The sequence below is a fragment of the Misgurnus anguillicaudatus genome, chromosome 12, assembly GCF_027580225.2.
Source record: "Misgurnus anguillicaudatus chromosome 12, ASM2758022v2, whole genome shotgun sequence".
Lineage (NCBI taxonomy): Eukaryota > Metazoa > Chordata > Actinopteri > Cypriniformes > Cobitidae > Misgurnus > Misgurnus anguillicaudatus.
The window spans coordinates 17,727,261-17,743,904 of NC_073348.2; the positions used below are offsets into that span (position 1 = coordinate 17,727,261).

At 35.7% G+C, this 16,644-nt stretch overlaps 2 protein-coding genes across 2 annotated transcripts; both read right to left on the reverse strand.

The window, feature by feature from the left end:
* Positions 1–4,720: 4,720 nt before the first annotated feature.
* LOC129447339 (heat shock protein 30) lies at positions 4,721–5,567 on the reverse strand. Its single transcript, XM_055209032.2, has one exon. It carries the CDS (start codon positions 5,494–5,496, stop codon positions 4,903–4,905), a length of 594 nt encoding a protein of 197 aa, XP_055065007.2. The 5' UTR covers positions 5,497–5,567; the 3' UTR covers positions 4,721–4,902.
* A 6,009-nt stretch (positions 5,568–11,576) lies between these two features.
* On the reverse strand, positions 11,577–12,543 carry LOC129447337 (heat shock protein 30-like). Its single transcript, XM_055209030.2, has one exon. The coding sequence runs from the start codon at positions 12,375–12,377 to the stop codon at positions 11,784–11,786; it is 594 nt and encodes a 197-aa protein (XP_055065005.2). The 5' UTR covers positions 12,378–12,543; the 3' UTR covers positions 11,577–11,783.
* Between the last annotated feature and the right edge of the window lie 4,101 nt (positions 12,544–16,644).

Consider the following 16,644-nt stretch of genomic DNA (forward strand, 5'->3'; position numbering starts at 1 on the left):
TTCTGTTATCTCTCCATCAGTGACGTCTTTTCAAAAACGCGTCAGAAAAATTACTGTAACTTAACAAATACTTTTTATACCATCAGAAGATAAATGTAATGTCTACATAATGCTTGGAATCTCTTTAAAATTATGTAAGTGAAGTCGTACATTGCTAATACATGATATCACCGTATATGCTGGAAGTGTGGTAATTGTCTTGTGGACTGAATAAAGTCTAAGATTGCCAATTCTTTTTACAACAAAACCCAGAACCGTGTTTTCATTCTTGACGTGATCTTTATAGGCTACTGTATGATTGTTAATTCGACTGGATTGCCACATTGAACTTGACAGCGCGACGCGCATATCCGTGCTCATGCACAGCCAGAGCTTAAACGACTGTTCGCGTCTTTTTGGCTTAAACGGACAAATGCTCATATGTCAAAATGGCTGGTGATTTTCATACTAAACATTTGGTTACTGTACGTCTTAAACAAATAAATATTTTATTGCATTCGGTCTTAGCCTAACCTGTTGAAGTCTCTCTGTCATTAAAGTTAATTAAATATCAAAAGAAAAAAGAAAACTTTTGCATCTTCTGTATCTTCGTAAATAAAGATTAATCCAAACATCTTTTGTGTTGAGCTCTGCTATTTAAAGTAAGTTTAAGGTTTATCATGGAGTTTAGATTTCCTGATCTTTTGCTTCATTAAAGGGATAGTTCACTAAATGAAAATCCTGTCATCATTTTTACATCCCCATGTTTTTCCAAACCCGTACGTATAACTTTTTTTCTGATGAACACAAAAGAAGATACTTTGATAAATGATGGTATGCACACAGCTGTAACCATTGACTTCCATAGTAGGAATAAAAACAACATGATGGAATTCAATGGATATACCATTAATTGTATGCTTACCATCATTTATCAAAATATCTTCTTTTGTGTTTATTAAAATAAAATACAGGTTTAGAACAACATGAGGGTGAGTAAATGATGACAATATCTTCATTTTTGGGTGAATCCCTTTAACAGACAGTAAATCAGATGTAAGAAATACAGTAGAAAGATTTAAAATTCACCCTTATTATGTTTACATCTAATGCGATCAAAAGATTCATTTATGCTTTCTTGACACATGGTTACACGTCATTTTCTTTTATGGACTATGGACCCCCTAAAGTAGCTTTGACCACCCCCTGGCCACCCCATTAAAAAAATTCTAGTTCCGCCACTGTTCTGTTTCATGTTTATTTCGTTTCATTTTTTTTATTTCTGCACCCGTTGCAACTGCGAGCAGCAGAGCAACCTGCCTTCGCTTTTTAAAAATAGTGTGTGTTGATAATAAACGTTTAAACTAACATTGTGATATGCTGAAAATTTTAAATAGTTGTTATTATAGGCAAGTGAAGTGTTGATTTGAGAGGCTCAATTCATCATACATGTCGTCAACTTGCTGTCGGCCGCTAACCACTAGTTATCATAAAAACTTTAACAAACAAAAACTGCTCTAAAATGTAAATAAAAAAGAAATATAACTATTTTGCAATTTAAAACAAAACTGAACTGCTTTAATTGCTGCAAGAGTACAGCTGTACAAGCTGTGTAAGCAGGTTTTTTTTGCTATTTCTGCGGATTTCTTTTGCAAAATCTATGCGGAATTTTGCAGAATGATTTAAAATGTTTTAAAACGATCCGAGAGAATGTGCGCTGTGAATATTACAAAAAATAAAATATTTTATAACATATTATACATTTTATTAAAGTTTTACATATTAAATAGACTATTAAAAAGTTTGTGCCGCTCTCATAAAAACCTCACTGCAGACAGCACAGACTTCTACTCACAAACATACGCGATGCAGTAACTATATCTGCGGAAACAGATTCCTAATGGGGAGAATTAAAAAGTTCGGACTCGGGTCGGACTCGGGATGAGAATTCTGGACTCTACTACTTTTGCGTCAACTTGATTTTAATAATTTTATTAAGCAATTATATTTATAGAAGAACAGACAGAAGCACTTTTAGTTGTGAGTTGCATTTAATAAATGTTATTTTCTGGGCTGTTTCTGATTGTAAAATTATTACTTGATAATATTGTTTAATTTATTTAAATAATTTCAGCCTACTTTTGCGTCAACTTGATTTTAATAATTTAATTGAATAATTCTCTTAAAGAAGAGCAGAAAGAAGCACTTTTTGTTGTAAGTTTTATTGAATAAATGTTATTTTCTGGGCTATTTCTGATTGTAAAATTATTTGATAATATTGTTTAATTTATTTAAATAATTTTAGCCATTTAATGTTGCACATACGCTGTAAAAAACACTGGATTTACTAAAAAATATAGACAGTGCATCGTTTTTGCATCCCCCTTTTTTTAGTAAGTTTTACTAAAAAAATTTACGCAATGGGGCACTTAGTAAATCCAGCCTTAATTTTTTTCAGTGTATATTGGGGGGGCCTCAAACCAGCGTTAGCCCAGGGCCTCACAAAGGCATAACCCGGCACTGGCCCCGCCCACAGGTTCACGTGTAGGGAAGTAACACATGGGGGATAGGGGTGAAGCGCTGTTTAAAGTGTTGCCAGGTTTGCAGTTTTTCCTCAAAATTGGGCTATTTTGACAATACAGTTGTGGGAAAAATTTCGGAGCAGCGGGTTGCGTTTTTTTTTTTTTTTTTGGGCTAGTTTTATAATGTACAGCGGCCACGAAAATGTTTATCTGTAGACTTGTAAAATGAACGTTCATAATTCTCCTAATGTGCATTAATCCCATAAGCAATACCTGTCAACCCAAGGACAGCTGCAGCATCAGGAAGTCAGTGGAAAGGTGAGTGGTTGCGTTTTGCTTTTAATATCACGTCAGAAACAAGAAATTACCTTACGTAAGGAGTTATGTTTATACTGAGAGGATATTTACAGACCATGTGAACCCATCTTTGTATGATCTTTTCAAGTTAAATAGAACATTTTAAATACGTATATAGTATGTTAAAAGGGCAGAGTTCATACTGTCTCAAAATGGCACTGTTGGGTACACTTAGATGTTCTTAAAATAATCTTAAAAAGTATAATCTGAAGAATCTAAAGTAGATTTTTTTTGTTTAGAACAGAATAGTGTGTGAAAATAGAGCACTTTAAGTGCATTAAGAAAATTTTCATCTGCATGGAAAGTACATTAAAAGCAATAGTAAGAGTTTATTTTAGAGCCTTTGTTGTAATCCTGGAGTTTTCAACTGTGATTGAACAAATGTAAAAATTGGGCTAGTTTTTATTCCTTTTGGGCAGGTTTTAAGTTGTCATTGGGCTGGAAAATTTTCTTGGACCTGGCAACCCTGGCTGTTTATAAGTTCAAGGGGCTGCTTTGTTCAGAAGGGTAACCATGGTAAACGCTATTTTTCTGCTGTTAATCTACTGTCAGAGATCATTTGCACTTTTATTTAGCCCGTCTGGTGATGAAGCAGGTGGCGAAGCAAGCAATCAACAAAGTCATAGGACTTTGGGAAAGCTCAGAATGCTGATTTTATTTTTTGTGAGTATGCAAATATTTTGTGCCATTGTGATTGTGAAGTGTCATGTCGCAAGCTTGATGATGCATTACAAAATAATAATTGCAATAAAAAACTCATAATGTGGAGTCATTTTAAATGCTATTAAGTTTTATTCACTCCCCGGACTTCGTCCACCCCCGTTCCCCCCATTTTGTTGTCTCTTGCAGTCTCTCTTAGTTTCCCTTTGCCAGATCACTGTGAATTAACTTTATGAAGGTTAAATTACAGCAAGCACTTATTGTATCTAGTGACAGTATATTGCATAAACTGAAGTTCAAAAGGATAAACATGCAAGTGGTTCTTCTTTTTGTAAAGTTTTTAGATTATTGTGTTTAAACAGACATTTGTTTGAAACGTGCACGATACAAACGTTTTGTAGAATATGCTGGAATCTTCAAGTTCAAGGCTGTTATAATGCTAATGCTTTATGTCACAGGTCTCCAATCCATGTTTCTGGAGGTCTACAGTACTGAGATTAGTTCCAAGTTCAACATACCCCAACACACCTGCCTGGATGTTTTAAGAAGGTCACAAAGACTTTGATTAACTGGTTCAAGTATACATCAGAGCAAGCACACTTTTGCAGTTCCTCCAGAAATGCATTTTCTAGTTATTAATGTTGAACTTAGCTGTTTAAAATAAATAAATAAAAAAATTATGTAAAATAAGCCTGGTATTCACTGTATAAAATTAATATAGATTAATCTTTGTTAAATATGCATTTTGTTGTTTGATTATTAGCATGATAACATACTGACAGCAGCAGCCATTCAGAAGTGTGAACAGACTTTGCTGAAATGAGGGACTGAGGACACACAGGTCTGTTTATTGATATACTGTTTTTGGATACTGTTCAATATAAAAATAAAAGATGGACAGTACTTGAATGCTGAAAGTCTGTATGTAACATATAAAGTCACACAATCTATTCGTTATTTCAATCATCTTATTTAATTAAAATAATTTATTTATAGTTATTGTCTGACCGGCAGTTGGGGAGGAACCCCACCATAATGCTTAGGGTCCTGGTATGCCTGATTGTTCACTGTTTACTACACATAACTTATATATACTGTAATTTTCAAGAGTAAGCATTTTTACAAATTCGATCTCCAATTAAAGAATGAAAAAAATACAAAACAAAAAGAAAGTTATTGTAAGGACATTTTATTTTATCCAGCTCAGTACATTAAAAAAAACATTTAATTGTACAAAATATTTTTGTATTTACATATCATTTAAAGGGTACAAAACAATTATTATGAAAATATTAGTAATATAGAGCTAAAGTTCATCCCGAAATGTAAGGTAAATTAAATCACACAGTCCAAATCTGTTGAGTTGATCTTCTGTTGAGAGTTTTTAAGATTGCTGATCAGTCTTGTGTGTTTCAGTGATGTTGTTTTGAATCTTTTCAGTCTCTGTCTGTGTTGTCTTCACAGTTTGAGGGCAGTGAATGTGCAGCTTCCTCTCAGGTGTTTCAGATATCTGATTGACTGATGCCTGTATGTAGAGCTTTCCATCAGTCATGGAGCAGGTCACTGTCTCAGGATTCACTCCTTCAGGAAGATCAAACACACGTCTGAACTCTTGGATTCTGTACGAGTACGAGTCTTTCCCATCCTCCTGCTTCTTCTCTGTCTTTCCGCTCACCTGCAGCTTCCTGCCCACCTGTTTGACTGACAGTTCTTCTGGGGAAAAGTCTTTAGTGTCCAGTGTCAACGCAAAGCCACTTCCCTCTTTCTCCTGCACTGTAGAGGTGAGCGGCTGGATCTCCTCAGAGTTTGACATTTGCTGGATCTCCTCAGAGATCTTGTGCTGAAGTTTCTTTATCTCCTGCAGTAGGTCAGTGTGTCTGTAAAGAGGTTTGATCTCCGGCCACAGACTGCAGACTGGCCAGTGAATCCTCATGAATGGAGTGAGGAGGGAAGGCTGAAATTCATGCAGGCTCAACATTTTCAGTGTCTTCTCGGTTGTTGTTTTGCTTCTCAATCTCTCTGTCTCTCTCTCTGGTTGTGTGTTTAGGTTTGACTCGAGTGCTGCGAGTCTTTATACTGCCTGTTTATCAGCACCAGCAAGTTCATGAACTTTCCAGGTAATACCACATTCATCCACTGGGTGGAGCATAGACTGAGTTCACACGTCACACCACTTGCTTTCTGTGAAATGAGGCATCAACTCTGAACTGACCTTGCCTTGCCGCGTGGACTGAGCTGATGACGTCACATCATATGTTTCTAATTTTGTGTAATGAAGAATCAACTCTGAACTTAATCACCTATAAGAAATCTATTTATTTATATTCTTGCTTATTATTTTAAATATTGGTACAGTATTGTTTTTATGGGCAATGTAGGTGAATTTCTCAGAGAGAGAGAGACATTATAAACTGCAGAATTGGTTATATTTCGTTTAATGTGGTATTACAGCAAAACCGGCTGCTATAAATGTACAAAAGAAAAAATCTCATGTTAAGCATTTTTATTTAATCTGATTCAGTAAAAACCGTGTAAGCAACAAGCGTTATTTTTGTATAGTTAATAATACTTGCATGTTTTGAAAGAGTACAAAACAATTTATAGGAACAAAACATCAAAATACATTTAATGTTCATCATATACATTCAGAAAACATGTTTATTTATCTAGTTTTAGCAAGAACAACTGTATGACTGTAGCATCATATCATTAATAAAGTTGGTAACACTTTACAATAAGGTTGATTAGTTAACATTAGTTAATGTATTAACTAACTTGAACAAACCATGAGCAATACATTTGTTACTGTATTTATTCATCTTTGTTAATGTTACTTAATAAAAATTAAGCTTTAATTGTTTGTTCATGTTAGTTCAGAGTGCATTAACTAATGTTAACAAGATTTTAATAAAGTATTAGTAATTGTTGAAATTAACATTAACAAAGATTAATAAATGCTGTGTAAGTGCAGTTCATTATTAGTTCATGTTAACTAATGCAGCTAACTAATGTTAACTAATGAACCTTATTGTAAAGTGTTACCATAAAGTTTATAATTATCTTAAATCTACAAAGGCCCCAATCCAAGCTGCTATTATCATGTGACACAAGCATCATAACAACATACACACATATTTACATAATCAGCATGAATGTTAGAAATAGTTTGATGTTTTCTGGGTATATTATCCGCTTGTCATTCTCACAGGTTATTTTAGTTTACATCCGCTGGCAGACAACAAATAAAACCACAATAAGCTCAGAGTTGGTAACTTCACCACACACATAATAGGAAATGCAATTTTTACCCAACTTGATTTAGTTATGACACCAATAACATTATATGGTCAAACTTCATTATACTGTTGTGTGTTTATTAAGCTGAAGTGTATAAAGACATTTATCATACACTTGCCTACAATTGGCAAATCCAATGTTATGAATATGACAGTTATGGTCAAAACTTAAAATATGAACTCTTAGAGAACTAATTTATTATGATATTAAACAAACATATCTACATGGTTTATTTCAATAAACATCATATCATGACAGATTTAAGCAATTCTTCTTTCACATATCCATCTATACTTTGGATAACACGGATTATTAATCCATCCAAATGCAGTCATGACTGCACAATTATAATTTAGGGGATATTCATACGCCCAGTAGCTGAAACAGCAATGAGATTTTGAATAAAATGAATGATGTGATAATATATGAAATTAAGTCTAAACTAAAACTTTTTTGGTTAAATTTAGTAATTTCTTACCCAGATGTCAGTGTGGTGCCATCAACCCATTTCCAGACTCCCTGTTCTTTTGTCAGACCAATCCAAATGTCATAACCAGTACGCATACGCAAAAACACCTAAAAACAATAACACAATTAAGCTATAAATTACAATAACAAATGTCAACAAACCACATCCTGCTGACCAGATAGAAACAGACACAAACAAACTTACTTGTGTCAAATTACACTGCAATCTAAAAATTGTGCTTGATATCACTAAAAGTTGTTCATTGGCTTGTTATCATAAGGGATCCAAACTGATGCTATAGCAGCTTATAGCACGACCACTTATGAATCTACACAACACTATTTGACTAAAGATAAAAGCTACATAACACTTAAAGTGGATCCCCTGTGATTACGAGCCAGTGATCCACTTTAGCACAATTTTAAAAAGTGTAATATAGACATCTAATGATTTTCTTTCACTCACTTCTTCCTCTTTGTTGTTTATAATCAGCAGATCTGCTCCTTTCTCTTTACAGTCTCGTCTGCTGTCACTCCAGTTCTTATAATCAGATGAAATGTAGTACAAACTGAACTTGTAGTAAATCCATGTAAAGCTATTGAAGTGCAAATCTGTTAATACAATCAGTTTGTTTATTAGTTTGATTTATCCACACAAAACATAAATGTTTATTTTATGCTGTATACATATGCCTTAATGCTGATCAATTATTACCTACATGCAAAGCTGGGAAAACAGAAAATGTACTATTGAAAAGTTCAACAGCAAAAGTAAAAATGTATTTAATGTATCTCATGCAAGACGCTTGACCTTGTATGTAGTACATTTGTTTATTAGGTTTAAATAAAGTGATTTAGCTTAAATTTTTTCTCCTACGGCATTTTTGTTTGTAAGTTTTAGTTACCTTATTTGTTGGTTATTGTTTACAAATTCAGGTTTCATAATAATTAATAATATTTTCTAATGTTTGAGAGTAAATAAATAAATGCTACCTGTTAAGGCATTGAAGAGTTCATCAGTCTTGTTTTTGAACTGGTCTCGTTCTTCAGTCAAGATTTTGTTCTGGTTTAGAATCTTACTGTATTTTGTAAATAATTCTTCTCTTCCATTAGTCAAGTTATAGTTGTGTGTTAGTAACACTTCTCTTTCTTTAGTCAAGTTATAGTTGTTTGTTAGCAACTCTTCTCTTTCTTTAGTCAAGTTATAGTTGTGTGTTAGCAGTTGGTTTCTTTCATTGTTGAAATAGACACAAATGACAATTACAGCAGTGAAGAGAAGAACAGACAGTAAACACAAACATATTTTAACTGATCTGTGTCTTCTGTTCTTCACTGAGACTCTTCCTGAAAATCACACACATCAGATTACATTTGTCTTTTCCTTCTCACTTCAATAAATCAACTGATAAATTAATGTGAGTACCTGTATGTTGAAGTGCTTGCTGGCTCTCTGTTCTGATCTTCTCTGTGTTTATTATCACTTCATCACTTCTTACTGAATCTAAATCTTCATAGATGTTTACCATCATCTCCTCTCTTTCGCCTCTGTCCCTGATCACATCCTTATAAATAACCTCACACATCTCTGATCTCTTAAAGTCAAACAATATAACACTGTGCCAGTGCTGTAGGTTAGTGCCAGTGCTTCAGTTTGGTTTATTAAGGTTGCTGTTTTGTTCTTCTGTTTCATCAGCAAAGATAAAACCATCAAAAGGTGTTTCAGTGGTCAAAGTGTGATCATGCTGCAAAAGGTATTTATAGAAAGCAGTTTCACAGGTCTACAAACAAGTTATGATGTATGTAATTTATGTCAACTTGGTTCAGTTCAAAATGTAGAGGATTTTTATCTCCATCATAATCTCCAAATTATTTCCACAGTTTAAAATTACATAGCCTTATTTTTGACATTAAAAGTTCCTTAATTACAACAACATCTGTGGTCCTAGCAACTTGTTTAAAAAAAAACACGATTGAAATATTATTGGGATGTTTTCTGCAATAGAATACAATGGGGAAAAAGTTTGTTCTAAACATTTATTTCAATGTACTTCTAAATGTATGCTCGGGAGGAGCCTAAACATTCAGTCTTGTCAATCATAAGTGGGCCAGTCTCCACGCTTTACCAGCTCAATCTTTCGATATGACAGACAGAGACTGAAAAGTTTCAAAACAACACCACTGAAACACACAAAACTGATCAGCAATCTTAAAAACTCTCAACAGAAGATCAACTCAACAGATTTGGACAGTGTGGTGGGATTTAATTTAAAAAATCAGATAAACTTTACCTTTATTTTACTGATATATTCGTAATAATTGTTTTTTCTTCACTTTTTGAAAAGTATGTAAATGTAAAACAAAGATTATTTTGTATTTAACTGTTTTTACGGAACTGGATAAAATAAACATTAATTACAATGTCAGAGAACATAATTGACGAAGCAACCAATTATTTCACAACTTTACTTATCCATCCATGATGAACATATGAATAGATATTTTATTGGCAGATGCACAAATAATTTCCATCTTATTTACAGATATATACCCATGGGTAAATTGTAACGTTTGCACCTCTTTCACTTTGGGTGTAATTGAATGAGATCAGCCGGTTCTGGAAATAAAGTGATTTTTGTAGCAAAGATGTGTGTGTTGTTTGTGTAAAATCTGATTAATCAACATTAGCTTAAATGAACACTTGGGTGTAGTTTCTGGACAGGACTTATCCTAGCCCCCGACTAAAATGCATGAATGAACTGTTTTAATTTAAAAACACCTTGCACTTACTTATCTTAACATATATCAGTGCCATTGTTTTGTCTCAAAATGCACACCAATAATGTTTTTTTTTTCAAAGGTATGTTTGTAAAAACTATTTAAATGTCCTAAAATAATTAAGGCCTAGTCCATCTTCAAATGTTATTTGTATAGACTGAGGTGTAAAGAGGAACAGTGATGGCCACTAGTGGAGTAAATCGTCCACAGTGATAAATATAGCTGGGCTCACACTACAGGATTTTAAAAATTTTGCCAGATTATGAAAGTTTACCCGATGGTTCGAGTCTCACGGCTGGCAGATTGTGACTTAGGTGCCCTTAAGCCCTTATTAATGCTATTGTCCTATATGATTGAAATGCCAAAATAGCTTTTAATGACTTGACTCAGTTTATTTAAGGAGCGGTGAATCAAAGAATCAATTTTAACTTGATGTTTTGTTATATAAGAGGTTATCATAATTAAACAAACATACATCAACTTTAACTGAAATATAACAGTTTTTGGAACCAAGCCAAAAAAACAGTTGATGCAGGAATGTGCCTATTTGTGACGTCGTAGAGATTTTAAACACCACCTAATGGAAACGATTACTTTTGTAGCCCCGCCCACAGGTTTGCGTGTAGGGAAGTAACACATGTGGGGGCTAGGGGCGAAACGCTGATTATAAGTGCGAGGGGCTGCTTTGTTTAGGGGGCATCCATTAACGCTATACTGTCAGAGAGGCTGTTTACACTTGGCATTAACATGTGTTTTCGTCGATCGGATCACAAGTGGACGACGTTAATGCCAGGTGTAAACAGTGTTCAAAACGTTTTGAGCTCGTCCACTTTCGACCACTTTTAACCACATCCAGAGGTGGTCGAAACCACTTTCGATCGGATCGCTTTGGAGTTGCGGAACGCACATGTGGTTGAATGCGTTCGAACAGCCACACGCGACCACCTTCTCTCCGTCCATTTATCTAATCTGAGGTATTAAACACAAGTTTTACGTCTTTTTTGACTCCTGGCGTGAACATTCAGTGAACAGCGCTATTTTTAGCCTTTCATTGATAAATCTAAAGCGGCTGATCTCCGTAGTTTCGTTTTGAAAGCGTGTGAAAGTTGCGCGATCCTATTTCATCAATTGCGCTGAAAATTCAGAGAAAGCTCTTACATACTCATGTACAAAACACTGTGCAGCATGTTTACTTGCTAAACAAGCAGTGCACTCTGACGTAATATTAGTTTGCGTCCATATAAACTCATAATTACTCCCGCTCGGGTTTGAATGACAGCAGAGAGACTCGCCCACGTCTCACAGACCACCCCCTCATAGTATTCAGCACAGAAGCGCTCGAAAGTGGACAAAAGAGACAGATTTAAATACCAGGTGTAAACGTAATGTTTCTCTCTCGTCCACTTGTGATCCGATCGACGAAAACACATCTTAATACCAAGTGTAAACAGCCCCTGAGATCTGGTCTCCAATTAAAGAATGACAAAAAATACAAAACAAAATGAAAGTTCTTGTTAGGTCATTTTATTTTATTCAGCTCAGTACATAAAAATACATTTAATTGTACAAAAATATTTTTGTTGTTGTATTCATATATTATTTAAAGAGTACAAAACAATTATTATTTAAAAGATTAGTAATACGAAGCTAAAGTTCATCCCAAATTGTAAGGTAAATTAAATCACACAGTCCAAATCTGTTGAGTTGATCTTGTGTTGAGAGTTTTTAAGATTGCTGATCAGTCTTGTGTGTTTCAGTGATGTTGTTTTGAATCTTTTCAGTCTCTGTCTGTGTTGTCTTCACAGTTTGAGGGCAGTGAATGTGCAGCATCCTCTCAGGTGTTTCAGATATCTGATTGACTGATGCCTGTATGTAGAGCTTTCCATCAGTCATGGAGCAGGTCACTGTCTCAGGATTCACTCCTTCAGGCAGATCAAACACACGTCTGAACTCTTGGATTCTGTACGAGTACGAGTCTTTCCCATCCTCCTGCTTCTTCTCTGTCTTTCCGCTCACCTGCAGCTTCCTGCCCACCTGTTTGACTGACAGTTCTTCTGGAGAAAAGTCTTTAGTGTCCAGTGTTAACGCAAAGCCACTTCCCTCTTTCTCCTGCACTGTACAGGTGAGCGGCTGGATCTCCTCAGAGTTTGACATTTGCTGGATCTCCTCAGAGATCTTGTGCTGAAGTTTCTTCATCTCCTGCAGTAGGTCAGTGTGTCTGTAAAGAGGTTTGATCTCCGGCCACAGACTGCAGACTGGCCAGTGAATCCTCATGAATGGAGTGAGGAGGGAAGGCTGAAATCCATGAAGGCTCAACATTTTCAGTGTTTTCTTTGTTGTTGTTTTGCTTCTCAATCTCTCTGTGTCTCTCTCTGGTTGTGTGTTTAGGTTTTACTCGAGTGCTGTGAGTCTCTCAGCTTTATACTGCCTGTTTATCAGCACCAGCAAGTTCATGAACTTTCCAGGTAATACCACATTCATCCACTGGGTGGAGCATAAACTGAGTTCATGACGTCACACCAGTTGCTTTCTGTGAAATGAGGCATCAACTCTGAACTGACCTTGCCGATTTTTTTTTATTTAGCTATTTGGTGTTTACTTTTTAACTTAACTAATTTATTTGATGGACAAAGCTTGAATGATGAAGCTTTATATTACTAACTCTATACTCTAAATTACTCTTAAGTTACATAAGCTTTTCGTTATGTCAACCTAATTATTGAAAATAATTTGCATAATCATTATTACCATTAAAAACTGTAAATAATATCAGTTACACAAACTTTGATTTCCATTTGATGTGTGCATATTTGTAAAACATACGAAAATATTCATCATAGTTGATTTCTTTTTAACTGTTTACCATTTTCACACCATTTATAGTGTTAGCTAGGAAACATTGCAAGAAATATTTTATTAGTATCAGTACTGTACGTTAAAGTTCATGAACTTTCCAGGTAATACCAGATTTATTCACTGGGTGGCCGCGTGGACTGAGCCGATGACGTCACATCACATGCTTTCTAATTTTGTGTAAAGAAGAATCAACTCTGAACTTATTCAACTAACAGAAATGTATTTATTTATTTATATTCTTGTCTATTATTTTAAATATTGGTACCGTATTGTTTTGATGGGCAATGTAGGTGAATTTCTCAGAGAGAGAGAGAGAGAGAGAGAGAGAGAGAGAGAGAGAGAGAGAGACATGAAAAACTGCAGTGTTGGTTCTATTCAGAGTTTAATGTGGTATTACAGCAAAACAGGCTGCTATAAATGTACAAAAGAAAATATCTCATGTTAAGCATTTTTATTTAATCTGATTCAGTAAAAACCAATTGGAACATCACCAGACATTACTGGAACCGTACAAAGGGTGTTGTTGTTGTAGGGTGTAGCATTGTCATCAGGCATTGCAGGGGCCTTCTTGAGGGCACAGGTCCAGCTGTAGGTTCTCTCATCTTCATAATGCTCTGGTGTGGGTAGCGCGAATGTGTTGGTGTAGCATAGTTTCTTGAAACCTGTTAGGCGAATGTGTTGAATGAACCAAACTGGGGGTCGTTTTAATGACTGTAATAGGCGGGGGCATGGGGTCCTGGAGTTAAGGACATACCTCTCTGGGTGTAACAAATTCACTTTAAACATCTGCATGTTTTGGTTTCTTTGCAAGTGTAAACCTTATGTCAGTGACTTTGTAATTAAGTTTGTTTCGTTTCTATAGGTTATGTAACAGTAAATTGCGCAGTAGGCATTAGATAGTTAACTTTTTATTTACTTCAGAAAATAATATCTCAGATCCCCTGACAGTTAGTACATCATACATGTTGGTAATCTCTTGAAAAATTGTTGCTAGAAGATTAAGGGAACGCAGCAACGCTGTGTAGTATGTTTTAGATTTACTTATTACACGGCTCTCTGGAATGCTTGATTCTGATTGGTCAGTTGAGACATTTGCAGGTTCGTTCTTTTCAAATAATAACCGCTCCAAAGTAATAACGCATAGCCGGTACTACTTGTACGAGTAAAATCGCTCCGCGCCAATAAAGATCAATAAAGATTACTGTTTGGCGCCATCTTGTGACAAACACTGGACAACCACGACAAGACACAGACAGCTTACTGAGACTGAACTTGACAAAATAGAGCATGACAGCTACGAAGCCAACACACACAAAAAATACAGAATGGGCATTAAAACTTCTCAAAGACTGCCTAAAAGAGAAAAAAATGGAGACAGACAAGTATGAAGCAGAGGATCTTAATAAGGTATTACGACCATTTTATGCATCTGTGCAAAGTTTCGCGGAAGGATAAAAATGTTAATTTAAAACAAATATGCCAATAAAATGTTTCAAATTCATATTCATGTCCGTTTTTTTCTTATGTGACAAGTAGCCGTGTAATAAGCGGGATAATGTAGAGGCAGCCGGTAGTTATTGGGAAATAAGCCCCTTCAGTGTGATACAAGACCCTCCGCTTCGCGTCGGGTCCTGATCACACTGTTGGGGCTTATTTCCCGGTAGTTATTAACAAGTTTATTTTTAAACCCACAGATATGTGAGTGCATGTGCTTTATTGCCCTAAGCAGTAACGTGTTTTAATCAGAGACTTGGTTAAAGAATTCCCTAAATCTAAAATAAACCTTTATTTTGCCAGAGCGGACAGAATTACATTTATTACAGTTTTTTTCAATTGCTAAACATCAGTGGGCACAACTGGAGTCACATGTGCAAAACTCTAACTACAGTCTGCACAGCAGCAGTTCATGTGGACCAAACTCTAGTTCATTTTTCATTGCTTGAACACAGTTTTCAAAACTCTACACACTTATCCCATGACTTTAAACACAACCTGCACAACACTGTGGATTTACAGCACTTTGTTCAAATGCTAAAACACTGCTGTCAAAACTGTGAACCACACATTCAAAACAGAAAATAATTCAGCATTGTGCCTTTCAAACACTGCTGATTGCAATTTCAGCTGAAAGGCTAAAATCCCTAAATCTAAAATAAACCTTTACTTTTTGTCAACGTGAGGGCAAATTACTCTTTATTTTACCAACATTGAGTTTTAGAAATCTTTGCTCGTTTGCAAGGGGCACCCCGTTGAGAGACGCGCTGGGGGCTGCGGGTTAAGGAACGGCTGGAAGAGAGAGAGCAAACAGGACGGAGAAGCACCGGTCATAAAAACTGACAGTCCAGAAACTGGACAGCCTAAAACATTACACTTTTTTGACAGCAATAAACATGACAACCTTCGCTTGACAAAAAACACACGCAGGAAATAACAACGCGTTAATTGACACGTCATAAAACACGCACAGACCGGACAGCCGCTGTCTAAAAGCCATAAATACGATTGTCAAAACTAGACAGCTTGTGCAGCTTTTGATTGATAGTCCCGCCCCCTGTCAAACAGGGTCATAAATCAATCATATTTTGACATATACAGGGTTACTAATACTACTTACACATATCAGTAAGTAATCCTTGATGATAAATCCCATGTGTTCTTAAGCACCATGCTCGTGCACGTTCATGGTCATTTGCATTCCGAAACGCCTCCAATGAACCATATATGGTGACAAAACCTCCCGTTATAAGTCACGTGGTTGTGCTTTTTCCCTCATCGCAATAATGGCAAAGAGAGCGTATAAGAGGAACTTTACAGACACAGAATTTGAGTTGCTGGTGGATGAGGTTAAATCCTAATAACACATCCTGTTTGGTTCACTTAGTGCGGGAGGAATGACTTACAAAAAAAAAACAAATCTGCATGGGAACATGTTACCAGTGAGTTTAACTCCATTAGGTATGAGAACACTTCTAGAAATAAAAAAGTGGTTTGACATTAAATTATCGTATATATTTCACACTTTGCGTAAAACTGTTCCTACGCACACTTCTGTTCGTTTGCACGGTTGATAAATGAGGCCCCAGGAATGTATGAATCTATGACAAGAGATTTTAACCACTACATCCAAAGTGAAATGGCAATGACTGCTTTTCTTGCCTCACCCACAGGTTTACATGTAGGGAAGTAACACATGTGGCGCAAGGCAAACCATATGCAGCGTTAAATCAGGAAACAAACATGCCTTTAAAGATTGGTTTCCAACAGTTATTCTATCAAAACTGCTGGCTACCAAAGACTGTAATGTTACAAAACAACATGTAAGCATCAAGTTAGTAAAACTGTAGCATCACGTTAGCATTGCATAACTATTTACAATATATTGTTTCAATTTTCTCTGGCTCTATAATGTAACTTAAAATTAGGGCTGCACTATAGACCCCTTTACAGTTCACGTCACAGGCGGTTCCCACTGCGCATGTCGGGGTCAGAAAAGTCATTAAAGCAGATTGACTTTTGTATTATTCGGCATCGTCAAAAATGCCTACTTGCGTCGTGGGTTTTGAAAATCGCACCAGGTCTGCTGTTAAGTTTTTCGGGATTCCTGCAGAATCTCAAAAACAAAAAATTCAACATCTGTGGCTGCAAGCAATTAAACATGCAGACTGGGACAATGCAAAGATCAAAGAGGCTTGTGTTTGTAGTGCTAACTTCATTTCAGGTAAGTCATCGT

Bases quoted from the DNA above. Each gene is read 5' to 3' on its own strand.
- LOC129447339 (XM_055209032.2), bottom strand. From the start codon at position 5,496: ATGTTGAGCCTGCATGAATTTCAGCCTTCCCTCCTCACTCCATTCATG.
- LOC129447337 (XM_055209030.2), bottom strand. From the start codon at position 12,377: ATGTTGAGCCTTCATGGATTTCAGCCTTCCCTCCTCACTCCATTCATG.